Consider the following 23,430-nt stretch of genomic DNA (forward strand, 5'->3'; position numbering starts at 1 on the left):
ATCAAAATCCACCAGGTTTTAATGTTTCTTTCTGCATTTTTTCGCAACGTTTCCACCTAACTGGCCATCATCAGGTGTACAAAGTACAAAGACCTATGTTTTTAAATTTTAAATGTTATAAATAAGTGCAGTGTAACAGATAAGTGAGTGTATACACCTGATGATGGCCGTTTGGGGCCGAAACATGTAGTGTATAGAGAGGAACAAAACGAAAGACCTATAAATATAGTTTGCACTTAGGATGGAGTTATAGCATATATCATATAAAGTGCAACAGAATGCTTAACTATAATATTGTACGAAGTATGTTTAAGGAGCCTGCTCTGCTTTCCTTGTGATGTATTAGATGCATCTAGATGTTTCATTCAGGTTACGTTACGCCATGCCGTTGTGTCTGATCACGTGTTTGGTTAGCAGTGGGTGGAATATGTTCTGGGAAGTGTCTTCCAATGCAGGTGGATGTATTTTTGATGATCTTCCACTTCAAAAAGTTATTTTCTCCATAATGTATTCCATGAACAACTCTGGGAAGATTCCGTAAGTAGTTCATTCTGCTCCCCAGTCTTCTCACGCGCAATGCGTGAATTTACAATTGTAATATTATGTAGGTGGAAGAAAAGTTCTTTATATCACTACACTTTTTGTTGGACACAATTCTTTATTTTCTGGTCCAGCCTGGCAGCTCATCCATGCTCAAATCATATTCCTTTACCATTTATGGTTTCCTGATTGCATCTTCTTTCTTGCGCAAATGATAGGTAGCACTGAACATTTTTTTATTATGCCACTTCTATGCTAATTTTCTATCAACCATATCACAGATTTTACTGGTGCTGGGCATCCAAATTGGTGGCTGTTATCACTTTGGCCTCTTTTAAACAATTCTGTTCTGAGCTAACACACACTTCTCTACACTGAACACCATGCTGTTTAGTTGCTGCACTGTGCATAAAAATTTTGCCAAAATGGTCCTAGCCTTCCAATACATAACATTCCTAATGTTAGGTTCTCATAAAAATCACCCAGTAGATGTAATTGATATATCTGCCTTTGCTATTACTTCTATTTCACTACTTTCATCTGAACTGCTACAGCAATAAAAAGTTTCAAATTTACCATCTGATAAGTTTAGATTCTGTAAGATTTGAGGCTTTTATGGCGGTGACTATGAAGAAAGCAATCTTCTGGGATTTGGCACCGTGTATATGTGGTGTTAACCGACGTTTCGGAGGAACGTATCGCCTCTATCCTCAGGGTAGAAGAAAAATATAAGAAATCCGCAATGGAGGATACGTTCCTCCGAAACGTCGGTTAACACCACATATACACGGTGCCAAATCCCAGAAGACTGCTTTCTTCAAGTTTAGATTACTTTTAGAATCATCCTCAGTCCTCCAAAACACAAATCAGCTCAAGAAACAAACTCTTCTTTTTCCTTGTAGCCATGCTTGTCATTAGCAATTGCTATGTATAATGAGCTATGATTAAAAAAAATACAAAATACACTGTCATTGTTTGATGCTATATAGTCCTGATACTGAGAGCATCATTAAATAATTGCCTTAAGAAAAGCGTAATAAGTTGGCACATTCAGAACATCATGATAGATCACTCCATATGATGATGCAATCTTCTGATAATAAGAAACACATACAACAGCTGTTACACAGCCTGTAGAATCATCAGTGCACTGAGCCCGAGAACTTCCTGGGGTATACTAAGTAGGAGTGAGAGTGAATAATGGTGAAATTCTGGGAATACCACTGAAGCGGTTAATATCTCCCTCTGATATTCAAATATTCTCCTCAGCACCATGTTCGCAGTGTTTTTTTTTTGTAAGGGATGAGATCAGATTTGACAGGTAAAATTAAAGCTAACATTCCTTCAATAAAATTATAATTAATAAACAAAAACAAATGTTTCTTAGCTTTGTCAAAACCTTTACTGTAACACATTTACTTTGTACATCACTGTTTTAATTTCTAGATTATAACATACTGTTTATGGCAACACTTTGACTATAAAAACATAATATAACCTAGAATTAAATTTTTTACCAGCTCTCTATAAATTCATTGTGTAATGGCTCTGAAACTTTGGCCATGACATTATCTTCAGTGACGACATTTTAGTGTACACACTGAAGTCTGCAGATTACATTTATTAACAAAGGTGACACACATACATTTATCACACATCTTTTCAATGCAACTAGTGGTATTATAAATGCCTGTGCATTGGATTAATTTCAACAAAGCATCCTCTGGTTGCTTGAATAAATTTAACAGCATGTCAACTTCTAATATGTTATTTATTAATTACATATTAAATATATTTTAATCTTGTATAAATCAGCAATAGGAACAAAAACTGAGATCCAAATACTAAACACTGTTAAGTGTTCCATACTTATAATTCTGGGATAAAGCAACAGGGTACAGGAAACGTTTCGTTACATTTTCAGGTAATCCAAGTTACTGGATGTTCTAAGAGTGACAGTCACTGTGTGCTACATTTTAGTACAATAAGTATGGCAGGAGACATTTACTTTTGTTCTACTGTATTCAGAGTAACTAAGGATTAATGGAAACAATTCAGTATTTGGAGAACAGGCAACATGAAAGGTCTGTCCTACGCAAACAACTAGATATAAATAGACATATATGTAAGACTTAAGGTTTTTATGGCGGTGAAGACTAAGACTTGTTTCTTCCCCACATGTCTATATAGTCTGTCACTTTCCCAACTCTGCTCACTTCTACCCTGGAAATTGAGCCAGTATGTCCCTCTGAAACACAGGTATCCACTATACCAGACTACAGTGTGAAGCTAGATGTGTCATGTAACCATGAAGATTCAAGGAGAGAACACTAAACTTGATACAGTTACACATTAAAATATTAGGTTCTTGTACCAAACTGCAGCAGGAATATCTGGTATGATTAAAGCTACAACATGTCATGGAAAAACTTCTGATTCAGAAACATGTAAAAGAAAAATGGGATAACAAGTACCATCATCACATGGTCTGAGAGAGACTGAAGATCACAACTGAGTGCATAACTGATGCATTCCAGTCTCATTTGTCCAAAACATGTAAACAATTATAACTGACCTGCAGGGATCAGAAACTATGAGTCAATAAGTTTACTGAACACAGAGAAGTGTTCCTGGACGATATGTATGCACTGTCAAATTCAAGTGTAATTTGGTGTCTGCTTAAGTGTGAGACTTTGCACAGTGAATCAGAAAACATGGGGTGTGAAATGGTCACAGAAAATTGCCCTGGCATATATGTGGAAGGACAGAAAAAGCATGAAAATTCATGATGGTTTGGATACATCATAATTACAAATCAGGCTACTTGGTTTTGAGGCAACCTGCTTAGGTGGACAAATTATCATCAGCAGATATCCAGTAGCTGTGACATTTTACAACATAACATTGTATTTCATATGTTCCTACAGTACATTTATACCATTACTATGGAGAAGAGAAGTTGAACCTGATCATACTTGATCTACTGAATTCGAGAACATTTTCTTGAAATATCACAAAACTATACTTCAGCTGTAAAAGCACATTATGAATACTTCTTGCCATACGGCTGTATTATATAAATTAATATGTAATTATAATGATGGTGATGATAATATTAAAAATGGTCAACATACATGAATATGGCACAAAAATCATATACTTTTCTGTTCAGTAAAATTTATAACACAAACATCTCAGTTATTTAGATGGCATGAAGTTAAATAACAGTCTTCCCATATACACTTGTACACTATTATTAGTACTGAGAAAATTACGAGTATGTGTATCTGCAACATGAAATATCATAGTCAATATCTTACAGATAAGATCACAGTTTGTGTGCATCACCATGATGATATCCAGTAATATTATGAGTTAAATATGAATGAGTAGTGGAGAAGATACAGATATATTTCAGTAAGAAATATTTATTCTGGAAGTGCTTAACATCCTAAAGTATCTGATATCTTCATTATACACCTGAACCCAGCTCAGGCCCACACCTGAAACATAAATCAAAATCTGAAATTGAGTTCAAACAACAAAGGTACAAAAATGGTTTATATATTCTGTTTGACATAAGACACACTTCATTTACCTACATGTATCACCACTTATGTGCCATTATCAGACCACAATATATGAATGTGAAAAGATGAACACAACTGACTCTTCTAAAACTATAAATGGTGAGCTCATCAATAGGTTAATAATGTGGTTATGAGTGTTGTGACATGTCAAACCGCTGTTGGGCAGTGGGATGTGGAACGAGTTACCATGAAGACAGACTCTTGATAAACAGTTGGTTGCCAAGTTATGCAACAGTGGAACGAGGTTATACAACAATAAGGAAAGCGGTGTTTCTCCGTGCCGTGCTGAACCGAACCACACTGGTTGCTATGCAGCTGTAAACAACTCTCAACAGTGTTGCCAAGCAACACCTCTGTAAACACAGCAGTCATGCAACAGTGAAACAAGCTGCATTTTCCACCTGTCTGATGGAGGGTTTATAAGAGAAACTGGAGTAACTAAGGAGCCAGTATTTCGCAGAACAGAAGTCAGTCAGTCGAAGCAGCCGCGGGAGGAGGAAAACTGAACGCGTGATTAGAAGATTTTATGTATGATAGTGATAGTTTGTGATAACTGAAAGGCATTGGGCATTGGGAATGTGTAATTCAGTGACACTTGTATAGCTCCCGTGTTATACTGTAAATAAGTGAAAACTACTGAAGATAGAGTGAATGATTCAGTGTGTAGGGTTTGTAAATTGTGTAAACCCACAACAGTGTTATAATTAATCGTAGTTACGACTTCTAGGTTGTTAATAAAACCAATGAACAATGTGAACGGCGTCCACAGTATTATAATACAAATATAAAACCTTACTTATGCATTTAGCCTAAATTTTTGTGTAGATAAAATTATTATATTTTTTGTATTATGTTTAGAAACCAACATCTAGTTGCTTCTGACACTGCACTTGTTTTCTAGTGTTTTAGTTTTCTACCACTGGTGATCTGAATTCACTTGCTGACTAGTGATACAGATATGCTGCAATACAGAAAACAAACTAAGGTAAAGGTAAACATAAAGTCACTCCTGTAATTAAGAACTATACCATGAAGGCATACAGCAGACATGGATGCAGAGCTTCACACATTCTTAACCACGGCACTAAATGTAGATGGTCAGCTTCATACTGTAGCTGGCAGGAGAGCTTCCAGAATTGCTCTAGGATTTACTCAGCCACACCAATGTATACAATCAAAGCATAAAATTCACCACTCAACTCCTTTCAGTGTTTAGAATGCATGGAGCACTACCATTCCACTTCATAAAGTTCATGACATCGTTCCCAGAATAGGGATAACTTCACCTATTAAATACAATTAAGCAGCTTGAGAGGCCACTTTTACAAAGGTATGATTCAGTTAGATGACCATGAAGAGGGAGAGGGGTGAAGCCTATATATGCATCAAGCAGGTAACAAAAAAGTTACATACACCGGATTTTACTGTATTTAAAAATAATTTTAAGATTCTACATAAGCTTCTACTAGTGGCATTTAAGTGCCTGAATGCATGAATATGTGTACATTGGCCACAATGAATGTACCTTTCAGTGAAACGACGTGCACTTCGGACATAAAGGCTTAACTTTTCCATCCCCGCTATCATTTTTGCCAACAGTCATAGTTACTAAGTCAACTTCCATTATATAACTGTGATATGCAAGTCCCTATGTTTCTCCAGCTTAAGAGAAAACAATTTAAATGTTTACAAGAAAATCACAAAGCAGAAAACCAGACTATTCATTAAATAAATTACCCGTAATGTATAATCCCAACTTCCTGTAGAAAGTGCAGTCCCATCTGGTGACACCTGAAGACAAGACACTCTGTTTTCATGCCCATATAGCAATGTCACTCGGATACATTTCAAGGAGTCCCATACATTGACAGTATAGTCATTATAACCAGCGAATAACAGACGCCCTGCAACAGAGTAGGAAAGGTTTACATGTATAGCAAGTTCAAGAGATCCAAAGATGGATATAGAATATTGTGACATATTTGCACTATACAGGACCCCCCTCCCCCGCCAGCGGTAATGTAACAGCATCAGAGCACTGCCACTGCTACGGTAACAGGCCAGTCAACACTCCACCCCCCTCCCCCGCAGTGATGTAACAGCACTTCCCACTCTGACGTAACACGGGCAACAGGGAATGGTATAAAAAGCCGGCCGAGCAGTATGTGACCAGAGTGTGTGATCAGGAGTGACACAGTGTGGATCGTGAAGTCGCCAAGAGCATTGGATGTAAATGTAATTGTAAATTGTGTGAGTGTAAGAGCGAATGTGGAATAAATTAACTTCACGCCATATTGAATATAGTGATTTGTCGCGCGTGACAATATTATAAAACATAGAATACATAGTTATTACACAACTAGACAGTACAATGAATACAACAATTATAAAAGTTATCTATTTAGATATTCATCCACAGTATAAAACATATATGAGTGTTCAAGAAATGCCTTAATACAACCTTAACTTTTTAAAAACATCAGATGTGTTCTTGAACTCTGTTCAAGATAATATTACAGTCAGACACTGAGAAGTCATCCATTTATACTGGTCAGTTTCAAATCTCTATGAAGTGGAAGGGGGAAGAATGTATATCAAAACAAGAACTATACAAGTGCTTGTCTCGCCCACGTAATTAATTAAAAAACTTACCACTCACAGAAAAATCCACAGAGTTTACACCAAATATTATACTCTCTTTGCTGTAAATGGCAACTTCCTTGTCAGCCCGCAGGTCAAATAATCGACACTGGAAGCAGGAAAATGGAAAAAATATTTCATGTTTTGTAACAAAATAACCAAGGACCTTGCCACTGTTTGTACAGATATCATGATGGATTAATAAATGCTTTAACCAACCGTTGAATCATCTGATCCTGTAGCCACTGCATCACCACTAGGGTGAAACTTGACACTGTTAATATCAGATTGATGGCCTTCAAATGATTGTACACACTGGCCAGTTCTCATGTCCCAAATGAGAACCATTCGATCACAACTCTGGAAATATACGAGTCATTAAAAACAAATTACCAGTATAAAATTGAGGGAAGTAAAAAATTCTCTCATACAGTAAGGTTCTTACCCCTGACACAAATGTGTTTCCAGTCTCTGATGGTGCTAAATCTAAGGCCATAACATCTCCTGCATGCCCATGAAAGTTCTGAAGCAACTGACCTGACTCAACATCCCACAATGCACAAGTAGAATCTCCACTGCCAGTAAGAATCTGTAAGGATGAAAACACAGTGAATTATCTGCCCATTATTCGTTCCATTTGCAAATCAAATCCAATACAGCAGTAATGTCACATAGTCTGACAGAACTTCATTGATGTTTCAGAGGATCATACTGCCTGTGTGTTCAGCATCAAGTATCTTCATTTTCTGCATCCTGTCATGTATCATTTATTAATGTTATATTTTTGAGATGTTAATACAACTGATTGTAAACTGAAATTAAAACGTTTAATATTCAGGTTATTTTATTTTCATCCCAGTACATGTTTTGATCTATAAAAATCATCAACATTTGGTTTTATTATATTATGTTTAAGCATTCTGTTACATTCCACACTTCTATATGTATAATACAAACTTCGTCGTAAATGCAACATTTTATTGTAGTTCTTGTCCCCTTCTTTCACACTACGTTTCGGCTGCAAGTGGCCATCATCAGGTGTATTTTACTTCATGTAGCTGTCACACTGTACTCGATATTAACATTTGAACTCCAGATTTCCAATTCTTCATTGCTCTGTTGTCAATCGGCACCCAATACTCCAAAACTCCCTTTGTAGGTTTTGTTAATTATGTTTAAAATCTTTATTAACATTGATTCATCGATTGGTTTAAAATTTTAAATTCTCAATTTAGCTTTAATATTTAAAATTTAAAGTAAAAAATCACAGAGATACCTGCTCTATGCTTATATGTGCTGCAGCAGCTACCTCTTGCTTTCAGCACAGCTCATGTGTTATTTGCTCTATGCTTATATGTGCTGCAGTGGCTACTTCTTGCTTTCAGCACAGCTCATGTGTTATTTGCTCTATGCTTATATGTGCTGCAGTGGCTACGTCTTGCTTTCAGCACACACCTCACGTGTTATTTGCTCTATGCTTATATGTGCTGCAGTGGCTACTTCTTGCTTTCAGCACAGCTCATGTGTTATTTGCTCTATGCTTATATGTGCTGCAGTGGCTACTTCTTGCTTTCAGCACAGCTCACGTGTTATTTTTATGCAAGCTCTCTGTGTGCATGCCACTGCTTTTCTTCAATACGTTTGGTTTTATAAAGACATGTCATTACTGGATTATCAAAATGGGTCCATTTTTTACACATCATTATTATCTAAATTTTAATTAAATTTTTTTTTGTGAGGTATGTCTTGAATAATCTGTGCTAAAAGTTAAACATGTTAAAAATTAAAATCCAGTAATTAAATAAAAACATAATTCTAATTTCTTTAATTTTAATGTTTGAAATGGGTGTGAGCGCATGTAGGGTACCAGTTGTTAGGTAATGTAGATGGGCTGCGTGGTCTTATATGTAAAGTACACCTTTAATATACCTTCAGGATCAAGGACTGAGGCAAGCAAATCACTAGCCAGCAAGGAGCTTCTTCTTGTGGGGCTCTCTCTCTGGCCCCTAAGATGGAGGCAGTATGTTCCTCTGAAATACCAGTGAACGCGTACCACACTACATGGTGTTACATCCCAGAACACAATACTCTTCATAATAGCCACTTATTAGAACCTCAAAGATATAGAAGTTATGTCACAAAGTGTAATAGTTACATAACACACAATGATCCTTATGATCGTTAGCAATCTGAAGTGGCATATAATTTATTTTGCCATCTAACCAAATTCCCTTATAAAGACCACGGTTGTCATAACATGTTGGGTAGCAGGATTATGGCACTCCTGAAGAGCAGTGAACACATCTGAGAACAGAACTGGTGGGATTTGTATTGTATTGGAGAGGGTGGGTTTCCCCATGCACTTAGACCAACTGTTGGTCCATTGTGCGTCCCCTTATGATATTCTACCAGTCTCTATTCCCTACCGGTACTGGTGCATGCCATCAGTCCCGACTCAGCCAGTGAGTTCAGCCTCTACTGGCTCAGCAGTATCTCGATGCTTCCCCCATCTACCAGAGGCGTTAGAGACTACTGTTGGGCAGGAAATGTCCTGAATTTGGCTCAGTGGTCCCCTTGGAACATGAGGTTCTTTTACTTGCCGTAAAGCTACGACACGGGATCCACAGCTTAAAGTCCCTCCCGGAGGACATGTTCTCTGAATTTTTCCGCCCTTAAAAATTCCACGACCTCCGCTGGGTTTGAACCTGCATACCCTGAGTCACGAGGTGGGAATGTTACCCCTAGACTACGGAGGCCGCTACTGGTGGGATGATGACTGATGACAGAAACCAAAGTGTTCAGAGGAAAATCTATTCCATGTTAGTTTTTCCACCACAAATCCCACAGACTGCCCTGGAATCCACAAAGAGAAATTGGCACTAACTGCCTGAGTTACAGCATTGCCAGTTTTGTTACTATAAAGATTAAATAATTCCTGGAGCAGAGTCATTCTTGAGAAGCTAAGTGTCATCCAGTTAGTCAACAAAAGCCTGTCACTGATTCCTATTCTGGGACAAATGAATCCAGTCCACATCCTTGCATCGTATTTCTAAATAATGCAAACCTGTTGATCAGAGTTGGGAAAAGTGCAGCATGACATGTAACTAGTGTGCGTTCCTACAGTTTTCTTCTTCGTTGACACATCCTCTTCCAGACTTAAAGGGTATACAGTCACCTTGTTGTCCAGTCCCCTGATAAAAAAAAAATTGAACACATCTCATATACATAATGGAAATTATGTAGCTGATATCACAACCATATAATTTTTAAAACTTTTGGTTGCTTACATCTTTGGTTATTTAATAACTGTGTATCAATTCCATAAGTTATATAACAGTACAGGATAATTATGCATAGAAAATTTGAAAGGATGAGAAAAAAAAATACACTTCTTATAACAGTAGAAACCTTGCAGTGGCATATGTTTTTATTAGTGTATGAATCACTGCACACTGACTTCTGATCAGCTAAGTGGCTGCTCAAACAAAATACTGTACAGCATTGTTCCTATGGTTGCACATCTCAAGCTACATACTTACAATGTGAAATGAAACTAACCCACAAGCTACCAAATTTCCTGATGGAGCATACGCACATGCCATCACCCATGTTGTAGGCATGGTCACTGCATGTTCTTTGTTTGTTGTGAATGCATCCCATATTATCATCTTGCCATCCTGAAACATTAACTTCCATTATCATCATCATATCACTGCCATCTCCACTACTTGACACTTAAAGGAAACCAATATTCTAACACAGTGTCAAAACTGATTATAAGAAATGTATAAGAACGCACAAAGTGTTAACATTAATTAGATCAAATTTCCCATATCCAACACACTGATACCCACATGCAGTGGCTGCAGAAGCAGAAATCTATGCCAGTGGTGGCAGAATATATAATATTTCATGCATGTACACTTCATATTAAAAAGGTTAATTGATATTTAAAATTCATCAAAAATTGCAGTGCTTTAATATACGAGGGCTATTCGGAAAGTAATGTCTGTTTATTTCAGGCAACTAATTTAGGATCAGGGGGGAGCAAGTGCATGCGAGGTAACGTCACATACTCATTGCCTTGTAAACCAACACATAAGTGGTCACCTAATGTCTGTTCTTGTCTCTACAAAGCAAGTTATGTTGTGTCCTGCGATTGATAATCCTGCCAGCTGCAGAATTCACACTTATCTGCTTTTTTCATGGTGAAACATGTGTGCTGCTGAAATCAATCATAAATTATGCCCGCTGGTTTACGGCCAAAATATAATGAGTGCCTATATTGTAAGATAATGGTGTAGAATGCTCAAAGATAGGCGAACAAATGTTCACGATGAAGAGCGAAGTGGTTGGCCATCTGTAGTAAGTGATGTTCTTGTTCAAAGTGTTGACCAAAAAATTTGTGAAAGATTGTGATTCACAATTTCAGAACTTTCATGTGAATTTCCACAAATTTCATACACTCTTCTCTCTGAGATTATCACAGGCTAGGCTACCACAAGTTTTGCGCAAGATGGATACTGAAATTGCTCACAGGTGTGCATAAAACACAGAGAATGGCTTTTATTTTGACTTTTTCAGAGTGATACCACAAAGATGGTGATGAATTTCTCAATCACATCATATGAGTAACATGTGATGAAACCTTGGTTTCCTTTGTGAATTTTGAAACCAAAGAGCAATCAAAGCAGGGAATGCACATCCACTGAACAAGTCGAAAAAGTTTAAGAAAATGTCTGCCAGAAAGCTGATGGTGGAGTTCATGCAACAAGGGACTACAATAATAGGGCCATTCAGAACATAAGGTGTGGAATGCTGACATCTAGTGTAGTAGTCCTCCATGGCAATGTGTGTCCACATACAGCTGCTCCCACTTTAGCACTGCTAGAGCATTCAACTGGGAGTTGTTTGACCACCCTTACAGCCCTGATTTTTGCTCTGAACAACTATCATTTACTTTCCTACCTGAAGAACTGGTTGGGATTACAGATCTTCAACAATGGGAACGAGCTGATGGAAGGTGTCAAAACGTGGCTTTGCTCACAGGAAGCAGACTTCTTTGACACAAGCATATAAAAACTTATTCCCAATACAAATGCCTCATTTCTGATGGTGACTGTGCTCCAAAATAGCTTAAGTATGTATGTATTTTCTGTATATAATAAAGTCTTTTTTTCTCACTGCTCAGTTTTTAACAGCTCACTGTAGGTTATATTCCAAACAGTCCTCATAGATATAATCTACAAAGACTATCGCTGAAAGAAATTTATACATATAAGTACTGCTATCTTCAGCAAGCAGTATATAAAAGAAAAGTTGTGTAGATTTAAACACATCTGCACAGAGATGACTCACTAGTGGAGTGTAACAATCAGTATGCCTGAGAACAGACATCTACCTGCAGGTTGCTGCATGTTTTAAAAACTTTCCCAGCAGATATCACCATGTATACACACTAACTGCACGAACAAAGTCCTTGAGAAGATCTAAACATGTGCTCATCTAATCAAGAAATTCCCCACCCTACACAGAACCCAAAGGTTCGTTACCATGTTCACACATGTACTTGATCACCTGCTCATCCACAAATATGGCTGTACTTAAAACTAAATCCTTTGCTAGAATATTCTGTTTGGTCATCTGCAACCAATCTTCAATGACTTTGCCAATGTACCAGTCACAAACGGCATCCTTGTCAAGCTCTGTGTATTATCATTTATTCTGTCTTTTTCTATTATGGATGTATTTTGGTATATCCTTTGGATTGTTCTTATTAGATGTGTTGGACATTCATTTTCAATCACTGTTTCCCATAATTCTTCTCATAAAACTGAATCAAATGCTTTTACATAGTCTCCAAAGAGCAGGTGATTTCCAGATTAGATTCTCTATATATGCCTTTCCAGGAGATGCTGGACTGTAAATACATTGTCCATGAAAGATCTTCCTCTTTTAAATCTATTTTCTTCTTCATTAGGGTTCACTTATTACACTTATTTTCCTTGAAATTATTTTGACATAATTTTTATGCTGCACATAATAAACTAATATCTCAATAATTGTCACAAATTTCTCGGTTTCCTTTTTTGGCTTTCATGGCTATATCTATTCCTCCATCATATAGTCAGCAGATCTAAGAATCTGTAATGAAACACAGTCAGTGCATATTTCATAAGTTCTAGGTTTATTCTGTCACAGCCCAGTGCCTTTTTATTCTTTCTATATTTCATAACTTCTATCAGTTCTACTGATATGGTTTCTACATTCTCATCTGTTGTAGCGTTTATAATGGGTTCTTCTTATATTGTGCATAAATCTTTATAAAGTGTCTACTTCATTCATCCTTAGACATAAAGTTTAATTGGATTTAATCTCTTTCTGTGTAAGATTTTAGGTTTTCATGGCGGTGACTATGAAGAAAGCAGTCTTCTGGGATGTGGTGCCGTGTAGATATTGTGTTAACACAATATCCCAGAACACTGCTTTCTTCTTGATCTCTTCCTGTTTTATTTAGTTGTCCTAGTATTTCATATGCTGTTTCTTGATGTTCATGGACATCTTTACCCTTTGTTACTTATATATGTATCCTAACTTTTCTGTTTATTCATCTTGTTTCTCTTTTCTTGATTGATCTTATCCTCTTGTATTCAGTTTGGACAGCTTCTGTTTTAGTCTGCAGAAACTGTAGGTATGCTTTCTTTTTCTCTGCTGTTACGTGAGCTATGTTTTGGTTCAAACTCCATAAACTCCTTTTATTGTATCTTCTTAGTACTTTGTCTGCAGCCTGAATTACTGAACCCTTCAGTTTGTTCCATTCTATACTCAATTTAATCAAATTCTGTTAGATGGTTTGGGAGATGAAACGGGCATATGAATGTGATCTCTTTATCTATTTACTTTAGGCAGAAAGTACCAAGAATGCATAAATCATAACAATAGTGAAATACAGTTCAATTTCATATTTTCCAATACATTCAACCATCAGCTGTACAAGCAACAAAATTCATTTAGGTGCAAATGTCTACAAAGGAGAAATGCCACTGATTACAACTTGCAGCTTAATGAAGGAAATACATATAACAGGACCAATCTTGGTATTCAAAAGAGAATTAAGAAGTAGAGGCTGAGTGTGATGTCAAAAGAAACTGTCAGCATATGTTCCTATAGAGCGGCCTCCGTAGTCTAGGGGTAACGTTCCCACCTCATGACTCAAGGTACGCAGGTTCAAACCCGGCGGAGGTCGTGGAATTTTTAAGGGCGGAAAAATTCAGGGAACAAGTCCTCCGGGAGGGACTTTAAGCCGTGTGTCCCGTGTCATAGATTTACGGCACGTAAAAGAACCTCATGTCTCTAGGAGACCTCTGAGCTAAATTACAGGCCCTTTCCCACCCAAGTAGTCTCCAATGCCTCTGGTGGATGGGGGAAGCATCAAGGTACCGAGGGCTGACCTCGTTGGCTATACGGGGGCTGATGGCACGCACCGTTACCGGTAGGGTATGGCGACAGTAGAAATTAAAGGGGGATGCACAATGGACAAATAACTGGTCTAAGTGCATGGGGAAACCCACCCCCTCTCATAATACGAATATGTTCTATAGTATTTACATACCACATACAAAAAAACACTGTAACTGAGGGATGTTATTTTCTTCCCATTTTGTGAGTCTTCTAGACATTAAAAGACGTTCTGGATACTTCTGACATGATTACATCACAGCTTATAACGAAAGAGTGTTGCAACATGTGCTCAATGACAGAATAGTAAGTTTGGCATGTAGCCTTCACAATTCCTACATATGAAGCCAAGGGATTTTGCCTATAAAAATCCCCCTCCCCCACTTAAAGGGTATAAAAGTAATAACTCCAAGTTTGTACATCTGAAAACATGTACTACCCTCATAATGGATGAACTTAGAACACACAGCAGACATTTCCAGAACTTCTGTAATGGTAACTTATTTGTAGTTCCTGCTTATCATAGCACATCTATTTTATTTCCCCCCTCCCCATGCATGTAACATGCCAGATCTGGTGCTAAGGGCAGACAGCATTCACTTTCCCAAGTTCTGTTCTACAAGAACACAGTAACTTGGGTATAATGAAATTAAGCTACATTTCAAAAATGAAATTACCTGAGATGATGATACAATGTGACGTTTATCAGGTGACCAGTCAGAGCAGAGCACTTTAGCCTGGTGACCTTTGAGAACACGACGAGGCTTGATATTGAGATAATTAATGACCTCAAGCCGTTCAGCTACTGTGGATACTGCAGTGAGAAACAATGTCATTTCATGTGTTTGTTAACACTGCCTAATGCAGCCAATACAAACTGCACATGGCAAAGCAAGGGAACTTCTGACAGGTTCTGATCCAACTCCACAAACCAGAGTTGGTTGTAAGAGGCTGATAGTTGCTCAAGTGGTCAAGAAATTTCCCGCCTTTTACGGAACCCAAAGGTTCACTATTGTGCTCCCAAAAGTTAGCCTCTCGTCCCTGTCCTGAGACAGATAATTCAGTCCCATCCAAATCCTCCTGCCGTACTTCTTTTAAGATCCATTTTTTTTGCCAATGTTCCCTATTTTGAAAAAAATAAAAGTATGCTTATGAAATCACCATGCCATCTCTGTGTTTGTGTATTTCTCCTATTGTTGTGAGGAAACTGATTGGTAAACATGTTCCTGCTGCAATGAATACACACACAACAGAAGAAGTGTTGGATGTGTCATTTTCCTTGCAGTCCATGTCACATTAAAATAAAGTCTGGAATCAGTTCTTCTCAGAACTTGTATTACTTTCCAATCCTACCTACTTCTCCAGAGTGATCTCTTCCCTTCAGGTCTGTTGTCTAAGTTTTTTGTAAATTTTGTATATATTTCTCATATCTCCCATGTGCTACATGTCCTGTCCATCTCACCCTCCTTGATTTGATCACTGCAGTAATATCTAATGATGAGTTAAAATTATGGAACTCCTCATTATGCAACTCTCCCCAGCCTCCTATTATTTCATCTCTCATAAGTCCAAATATTCCCTCAGCACCATTCTCAGACACACTCAATCTATGTTATTCCCTTCGTGATGACTAAGTTCCACACTCATAATATGTCTAGAGGGACTGAAAGCCACAAGAAAATAAACTGCACTCTAGCTTGTTTCTGAACTAAAAAGGAAATACAAACCCTCCTCAGTATGAACTAGGAGTCGTAACTCTGAACAAGAACTTCTTCCCTCCTTCCTCAAATCTGAATGTATCTTGCCTTGACTATCATATAAAAAATTATAATCCAAAAGTTTATAAATTTAATTATCTTTCTTACATGCAACATCATTTAACTTTTGTCTCTCTTCTTCAAGTTTCGCTTTCAAAGCCTCAGCTTCCTTTGTAAGAGCTTCAATGGTTTCGCCAGGACTGTGTGCTTTAAATTCTCCATCAGAAGCCATATCAGTGAAGTTCTGGCTTCTGTAGCACACCTGTAAACAACATCGCAGGTGCACAAGTTAATGTCCTACAATACAGTGTACAAATAAGTGAAAGGATAAAAGTTAAAGCTGTCCATGTGTCTGCACAGCTGAAAAAATCACACAAGTAAATTGAGGTGAAGGTTCACACAGTCTTCACAGTTATAACCTCGGCCCCAGATGATGGAAAATGATCAGTTTTGTACTCTACTGCTCAACCCCTGAGGACAGAACCTCAATTCTGCAAATTAAAACATGTCTGTATAGGAAATATGGTAGGTAACAGGCACAGACTAGAGGACTTTATTTTTTCATCCTCTTGTGTATAATGGGATTGAAGTATTCTGGTGACCATCAACACAACCACTAATAAATAAAAAGTTCTATAATGATATAACAGAATAATTTTAATATTTAAATTCTAGCTTATGTTGTGCATTATGACGTTTTGTTTGCTGGTGTGTGTCTGGGGGAAAATAAAATAACTAGAAACTATAAAATAATTGAAGTATTTGCATAGACTGAATGGATTTTAGTATTTGGTAGATCTGTAATATTGTTAGGTCATGTGGAAATAGGGTATTGGGAAGTAGTTAAGTTGGCAGGAGACAGGTATAAAAGGGAATGAAGAGGTAGGCGATGTTGTAGGTATACTTGCTTCATNGGTCTTCTAAACCTACCTACTATATACAACATAGAGGTGCTAACCACTCCATCACAGTGCTTGGTATTCATTTCTGTTATCTGAGTTGTGTTCAGCAATACTGATTTGTTCCTGACTGCTACAGGTATAAGGCACATCAGTGCCATGTCAAGAGTCAAACACATCATCATGACATTTGTAACACCTTTCTCAAAATTCATGTTTTATTTATTTAAAACATAATATAAATAAATAAAATCTAACATAATTCACCACTAAATTCAAATCTATTTGTGACTTAAACATGTCACACTTGAGGTCTTTACAGCAGTGACTGGGAAGAGGATTATCTTCTTAGATGATATGCATAGCCTCGTAGAAGTTTATCAGACTATGTGGGATCATTTCATCCTTCAATTAGATATTTTCCAATGAAACTACATACAATGAATATTATTTTATCAATGACTATTAGAACAGCTGGAAGATTCGGTATACTTCGGTTGGTGTGGTGATGAGCTACGAGCTGGATGGCAGGGGTTTCAGTCATGGCAGAGAAAACAGATGTTTCTCTATTCTACAGCATCCAGATCAGCTCTGAGGCTCACTCAGTCTTGTATTCAATGGGTACTGGAAGTGGGGGAGGGGCTTTCCCCAGACGTAAAGCAGCCAGGTTGTGAAGCTGATCACTCACCTCCAAGTAGTGCCAAGTTCAAGAATAGAGCTATACCTGTACTCCCCCATATGTCTTCATGGCTTTGTGCTTCTTTAATTAAGCACTACTACCAATACCACCACTGCTTCCAGTCAGCATACTGAAAGACATATCTTCTTTTATAAACATCACAAATTATGAACTGATCCAGTCTTTAAAACAGGCAAAATTACTTTAAGAACTTAAGTTGCATCAAAAGAAGTAACAAAACCATATTGTGCATAGCTTATGCACCTTACAATAAAACACTGTTTTGACTACCCTACCAATAACAAACCATAGTGCTAGAGTGAGTCATAATGATAGGATTTAATTTCCATTCTGTTTCTGTGACATACTTACGAAATGAAACAGAAAATTCTAATCAATCAGACTTGAAACATGGGAGTCAAACCACTGCTTTTCTGAAACTGTATTCTACAGATTCAAGATTGTTAGTAACCCTACTGAAAGTATATTATGTGACAAGTTATAAAAAAAAACAAACCTTTCTTCAGGAAAATCTGAAATAGCAGGATAAAACTAAAACTGATGTGAACACAAACCGCCAGGGCTAGAAATATGAAGTGTGCCACTGCACATTCTTGAACTCACTGTCAAACCACTGATATGTAATCTGAACAAATGTGATATTTACTTTGATATTACATAAAAAAATTTATAAGGATTTATAAGGAAGTGATATCTGATGCTCGAAAAAGAGAAAATGACCGAATCATTCTAAGGTCAAAGAAATAGTAAAGCAGGAATCAGGAAGCTGTCAAAAATCTATTCATAGTTCTTTAGAAATAGGCTCTATGTCAGTTACAAATTCCCAGCATATATCTTACCAATCTAATGATTTTTTTTGTCAATAATGTAAATAAGTTGATACAACTAAAAAAGGATTGTAATTATGATTACATCTCTGCCACTAACATAATACAAAATCTAAATTAGTTTCTTGTACCAGTTACTAAAGAGGAGATTCAAAAGGTCACTAGTAAACTAAAAGGGAAACTTTCTGAGGGCTATGATGAGATTCCGGAAATGACAGTGAAGCAATGTATAGAGTTTATTAAAAAAAACCCTTAACTTTTATATTTAATTTGTCATTATGCTCTGGAACCTTTCCAAACCTAATGATTATTGCTAAAGTTCGGCCAATTTTTAAAAAGGGATGGAAACAAGAAACTTCAAACTATAGACCAATTTCAATTCTGCCCATATTTTCTAAAATTTTTGAAATGTTATTGTATAATAGAGTTGTGAGTTTCTGAAATAAATTCAATTTGATTTCGGATGCTCAGAATGGCTTCAGAAAGAAGAAATCTATTTTTATTGCCATACAAACCTTTATTGATGAAATTCAGAAAGATTCAGATAATAAACGATTTGCTTTGGGCATATTTTTAGATCTATCAAAGGCTTTTGATGTTATAAATCATAATCTGCTGCTTGTGGAACTGGAGCTATATGGGCTTAGAGGGATAATTCATGCATGGATGACTCCATATCTCACTAACAGAACTCAGTTTGTTGAAATTTAACAGGCTGATCAAAAGACTTCTAACTTAAAAGACATTTACTTCATCACTCAAGGCTATAAAACATGACATACCTCAAGGTTCTGTTTTGGGTCCCCTATTATTTTTTATAGTTCATAAATGATTTGCCCCCAGCTATTCATGAGGCTAAGGTCATATTATTTGATGATACAAATATACTACTTACTAACAATAAGCTTTTATCATTAATTGAAAAAATCCTACAAGTTAGGAATCAATTAGACAATTGGTTCCATGAAAATCATCTCATAATAAACACAGATAAGACTAAAGTAATATTCTTTTAGGGAAGAACACCCAGTCCAATCTATAGAAATGTTTTGTGCTTAAATAATGAGGAAATAATTTATTCATCAAATGTAAAATTTTTGGGTATTTGTATTACTGGAAATCTAAGCTGGGCAACTCATAATCAATACGTATGCCAAAAGCTCAACAAGGATCTTTATTTAATTAAATTCTTATGTGACTCAGTTAGCCGACCTGTATTAAGAAATGTTTATTTTACTAAGTTTGAATCTATATTGAAATATGGTATTATTTTTTGGGGGTGGGGGACTTAAGGACCCTGAAACTGTATTTAAAGTACAGAAGAAATGTCTAAGAGTGATTAAAGGTGTTAATAATAGAGTATCCTGTAGAAATATGTTTGGTGAATTTAAGATTTTAACTGTTACCACATTATATATATTTGAGATTTTTTGTTTTATAATAAAGAATAAGATCTATACAACTCAGTATTCTGACATTCACAGCTACAATACCATACATAAACTTAATTTGTATGTCCAACTTTGTAATACCGAGTATTGCAAAAAAAGTGTGATCAATATGGGAACTAAAATATTTAATGGCCTTCCCCTTGAATTGAAAGCGTTCAAAATGTTGATGTTTTTAAGAGGAAACTAAAAAGTTATTTGCTGCGTAGCACTTTCTATTCTCTTCGAGAATTTATCAACTAATATTGATTGATGACTAGTTTGACTTTCTTTTGGTTTGCAATTTTTAATATCATGTTTATTTGTTTTATATTACTGATATTTTTCTTTTGGTCTTATGCACCTTTTATGGTTATGTACCTTATAATGGTTATTATATTATCGTGATAGTTCATTGTGTAACTTTTATGTGACTTTGACATGTGATGTATTCACTGTTATTTTTTGACATGTTCAATTGTATTCACTTCAGTTATGGCCGAACATAAAGTTGAAAATTACAGGTTACAGTCAAACATTTCTAACTAAACACCACAGGAATCTGAATACACTATAAGCGAAGAATTCTAGAATCAAAGCAGATAATCCTAGAACAATAGTGTTGGCTGGCAAACTGCCAGAGGATATTACACTTATATAAAGAACTTCAAATTTTCATGTTCTTTGTAATTAATCTATTAACATTAGAATTATTTTAATGTGCAATTAGAGAAAAGTACATGAAATCTTGAAATAATGCTTACCATTTCCAGTAGCCTACATTGTGTATGTACAGCATGCAAATAATGCAATAGCTGTTCTTTTCCGAAATTACTTTCTGAACAAGTTTTGTAGCCACGAATAAAGCATAGCAGGATGGAATATGTGCAATGAACCAGAACTAGGAGTGAAGGAAAGAATAAATGTTTACTAGAAAAATAAAAAATTAAAAAAACCACAAGAATTTTAGGTAGCATATGGAGAAGGTGTATGATCTTTACATTTTCTCTATGCCAACATTCTTTTACTCTGAATATGGACACAAAATATATGGTCTAATTTTATTCTGTGTCTGAATTCACCTAACCACACACTTTGCTTTTATATACAGGACTTGCCACTGATATCTACAAATGATATTATGAAAAGGGTGTGATTGTTGTGTGTAGTAGTACCACTACTAGTGGTGGTGGTGGTGGTAGTAGTATTAGTAGTAGTAGTAGCAGCAGCAGTAGTAATGGTGGTGGTGGTGGTAGTAGTATTAGTAGTAGTAGTAGCAGCAGCAGTAGTAATGGTGGTGGTGGTGGTAGTAGTATTAGTAGTAGTAGTAGCAGCAGCAGTAGTAATGGTGGTGGTGGTGGTAGTAGTATTAGTAGTAGTAGTAGCAGCAGCAGTAGTAATGGTGGTGGTGGTGGTAGTAGTATTAGTAGTAGTAGTAGCAGCAGCAGTAGTAATGGTGGTGGTGGTGGTAGTAGTATTAGTAGTAGTAGTAGCAGCAGCAGTAGTAATGGTGGTGGTGGTGGTAGTAGTATTAGTAGTAGTAGTAGCAGCAGCAGTAGTAATGGTGGTGGTGGTGGTAGTAGTATTAGTAGTAGTAGTAGCAGCAGCAGTAGTAATGGTGGTGGTGGTGGTACTAGTATCTGAAAACTGGCAAAAGCTTAACTGGAAAAATGAATTAAAAAATTATCACTTATAGAAGGACACTTTTTGCATATAGATATGGTAAAAATTATAAAATTGGTTCTATAAAATAACAAAAATAATGCTAAACATTATTGACAAGCAGTCACTAAATACACAACATAAGCTACACTGCACAAATGAAATTGAGCTAAACAATATGTTTATGTGGATGCAGCATATGATTGGAAAGGAGACACTCCATAATGTACACAAAATGCCAAAAGGTGTTCTCTGCAGTTTACATAAAAAGTGCACTTGCTGCAATAAGTGAGCTTTATTAATCCCATATCAAATTTTAAAAATCTTTCCAACCCTTAGGTGAAATCATGTGCATAGACAGAGAGGCAGCCAGACATCACCTGTACATATGGCGTTCTTTTCGCTTTGTGAAGAACGCCTATACATAGAACACCTTCAGAATATAATCTAGTATATTTATGATACTTTTCCCCCAAAATGTAACAATAATTACAATAACTAGTTGGTGAATTTTATTGTACCACACTAAATACTAACATAAGGCAAACTTAATTAATAATATTAATAATAACTGGTAAGTGCTGTTGTGCCATACTGAAGTCTCTAGCGTCTATTTGAGGAAAGTCTCGTTCAGTTCTGGGGTAAGTCCATGTGGGTCATTTTGAGAAAGTAAAATTGCACAGATTGCGATGTTTCGGAGGAAGAGGATACTTATATATAACTGGACCAACAGAAAAGGATTTTTATCTGAGGACGGACTCACGGCCGTCTCTCAAATGTTGTCTCAAATAATAATACAATGGATATATATAAAAATATCCGCCATTCTATGTATATGTCACAGTCACGAGATTTTATATCTTATTTAATACGGGGCTGATTTTGTTCTGATTCCGCTACAGCTCCAAACATAAAAAGCACCAGGAGCTGATAAAAAGAGGGCCATTTGAAGTCGAATAATCAAGGGAGTATCACAACCACCTCCCACAACTAAAAAAGAAAACAACGCAATATAAACTAAAATGTAAATGTTGCTACAATTGGGAGAAAAAAACGTTATGTGTTCTTGTCACCATATTCTGGATGTCAGTCCAAGAAAAACACAATTTTTTATCAGTGGAGAGCTGTATTTTCTACCATATAAATACTGGAAATATAACAGTGAATTATTACCACACATTTGAACAATACCAACAATTGGTGCGATATTGCCTATTTTACAGATACTCTTCCTACTATGCGGCGTAGCCTGCGTTCTTGTTATTTGCAAGATGCAGACAGTCTACACCTGCTGCCATCTACATGGCACTGTACAAATTCCAGATAACTCTAGTAATCCATGACCGTCCATGACTGTATCTAGCAATTCTAAGGGGTTCTGCAGGTGGTGAATGACATACCGAATTACTGGGGTTTTGGACCGATCGGGACTAGCTCCGTGAAGCTCTTTGTTATTGATGAGAAAAAAAAATTATAAACGTGTCATTCTATAATAGCGGTAAGGCCGGGCTCACACCAAGGAAACTGGCAACCGCAACTACCGAGAAATATCGCCGATTTCAAACAGGTAACTGATTTGAGGAAACTTACATTCGATTAGTTGTTCATATCATCTCAGGTGGGCGTGTTTGCCCGCCAATTTCGTGCACTTCTCTTCTGCAATGTCACATAATAATATTGTTCCTGTAATGATATGGTGGTAGTTGACACGGAGTAAGAGGAGAAGACAGGAGAAAAGGAAACATTTGGTGCATCCGTTCTTTCGCGATAATTTAAACTCAGGTGTGTATATTTTTTCTAAAGAAATTTAATCACGATACAGAAGTGTTCAAATCATTTTTCAGAATGTGCACTGAAAGGTTTTCTTTATTAATGGATCTTGTAGGACCTCAAATTCGAAGATAATGAATGTGTGCATGTGCATGTTCTG

The 23,430-nt window shown here is 36.5% G+C and overlaps 1 protein-coding gene across 4 annotated transcripts; it reads right to left on the minus strand.

Moving 5' to 3' along the window:
* Nucleotides 1-1,825: 1,825 nt before the first annotated feature.
* Nucleotides 1,826-22,779, minus strand: LOC111861732 (guanine nucleotide-binding protein subunit beta-5a). Of its 4 annotated transcripts, none has more exons than XM_023846537.2 (11): nucleotides 22,674-22,777; nucleotides 20,603-20,739; nucleotides 16,094-16,247; nucleotides 14,906-15,042; nucleotides 10,329-10,447; nucleotides 9,835-9,961; nucleotides 7,216-7,359; nucleotides 6,990-7,130; nucleotides 6,783-6,879; nucleotides 5,868-6,034; nucleotides 1,826-4,043 (listed from the first exon to the last, which is right to left on the minus strand). In XM_023846537.2, the coding sequence occupies exons 1-11, from the start codon at nucleotides 22,678-22,680 to the stop codon at nucleotides 4,032-4,034; spliced, it is 1,242 nt and encodes a 413-aa protein (XP_023702305.1). In that variant the 5' UTR covers nucleotides 22,681-22,777; the 3' UTR covers nucleotides 1,826-4,031. The 4 variants fall into 4 exon arrangements, with proteins under 4 accessions (XP_023702305.1, XP_023702308.1, XP_023702309.1 ...); XM_023846540.2 differs by lacking the exon at nucleotides 20,603-20,739 and adding an exon at nucleotides 17,573-17,693 and having other exon boundaries at nucleotides 22,674-22,775; XM_023846541.2 differs by lacking the exon at nucleotides 22,674-22,777 and adding an exon at nucleotides 17,573-17,693 and having other exon boundaries at nucleotides 20,603-20,657.
* Nucleotides 22,780-23,430: the final 651 nt, after the last annotated feature.

The sequence above is a fragment of the Cryptotermes secundus genome, unplaced genomic scaffold (genome assembly GCF_002891405.2).
Source record: "Cryptotermes secundus unplaced genomic scaffold, Csec_1.0 scaffold309, whole genome shotgun sequence".
Classification (NCBI taxonomy): domain Eukaryota; kingdom Metazoa; phylum Arthropoda; class Insecta; order Blattodea; family Kalotermitidae; genus Cryptotermes; species Cryptotermes secundus.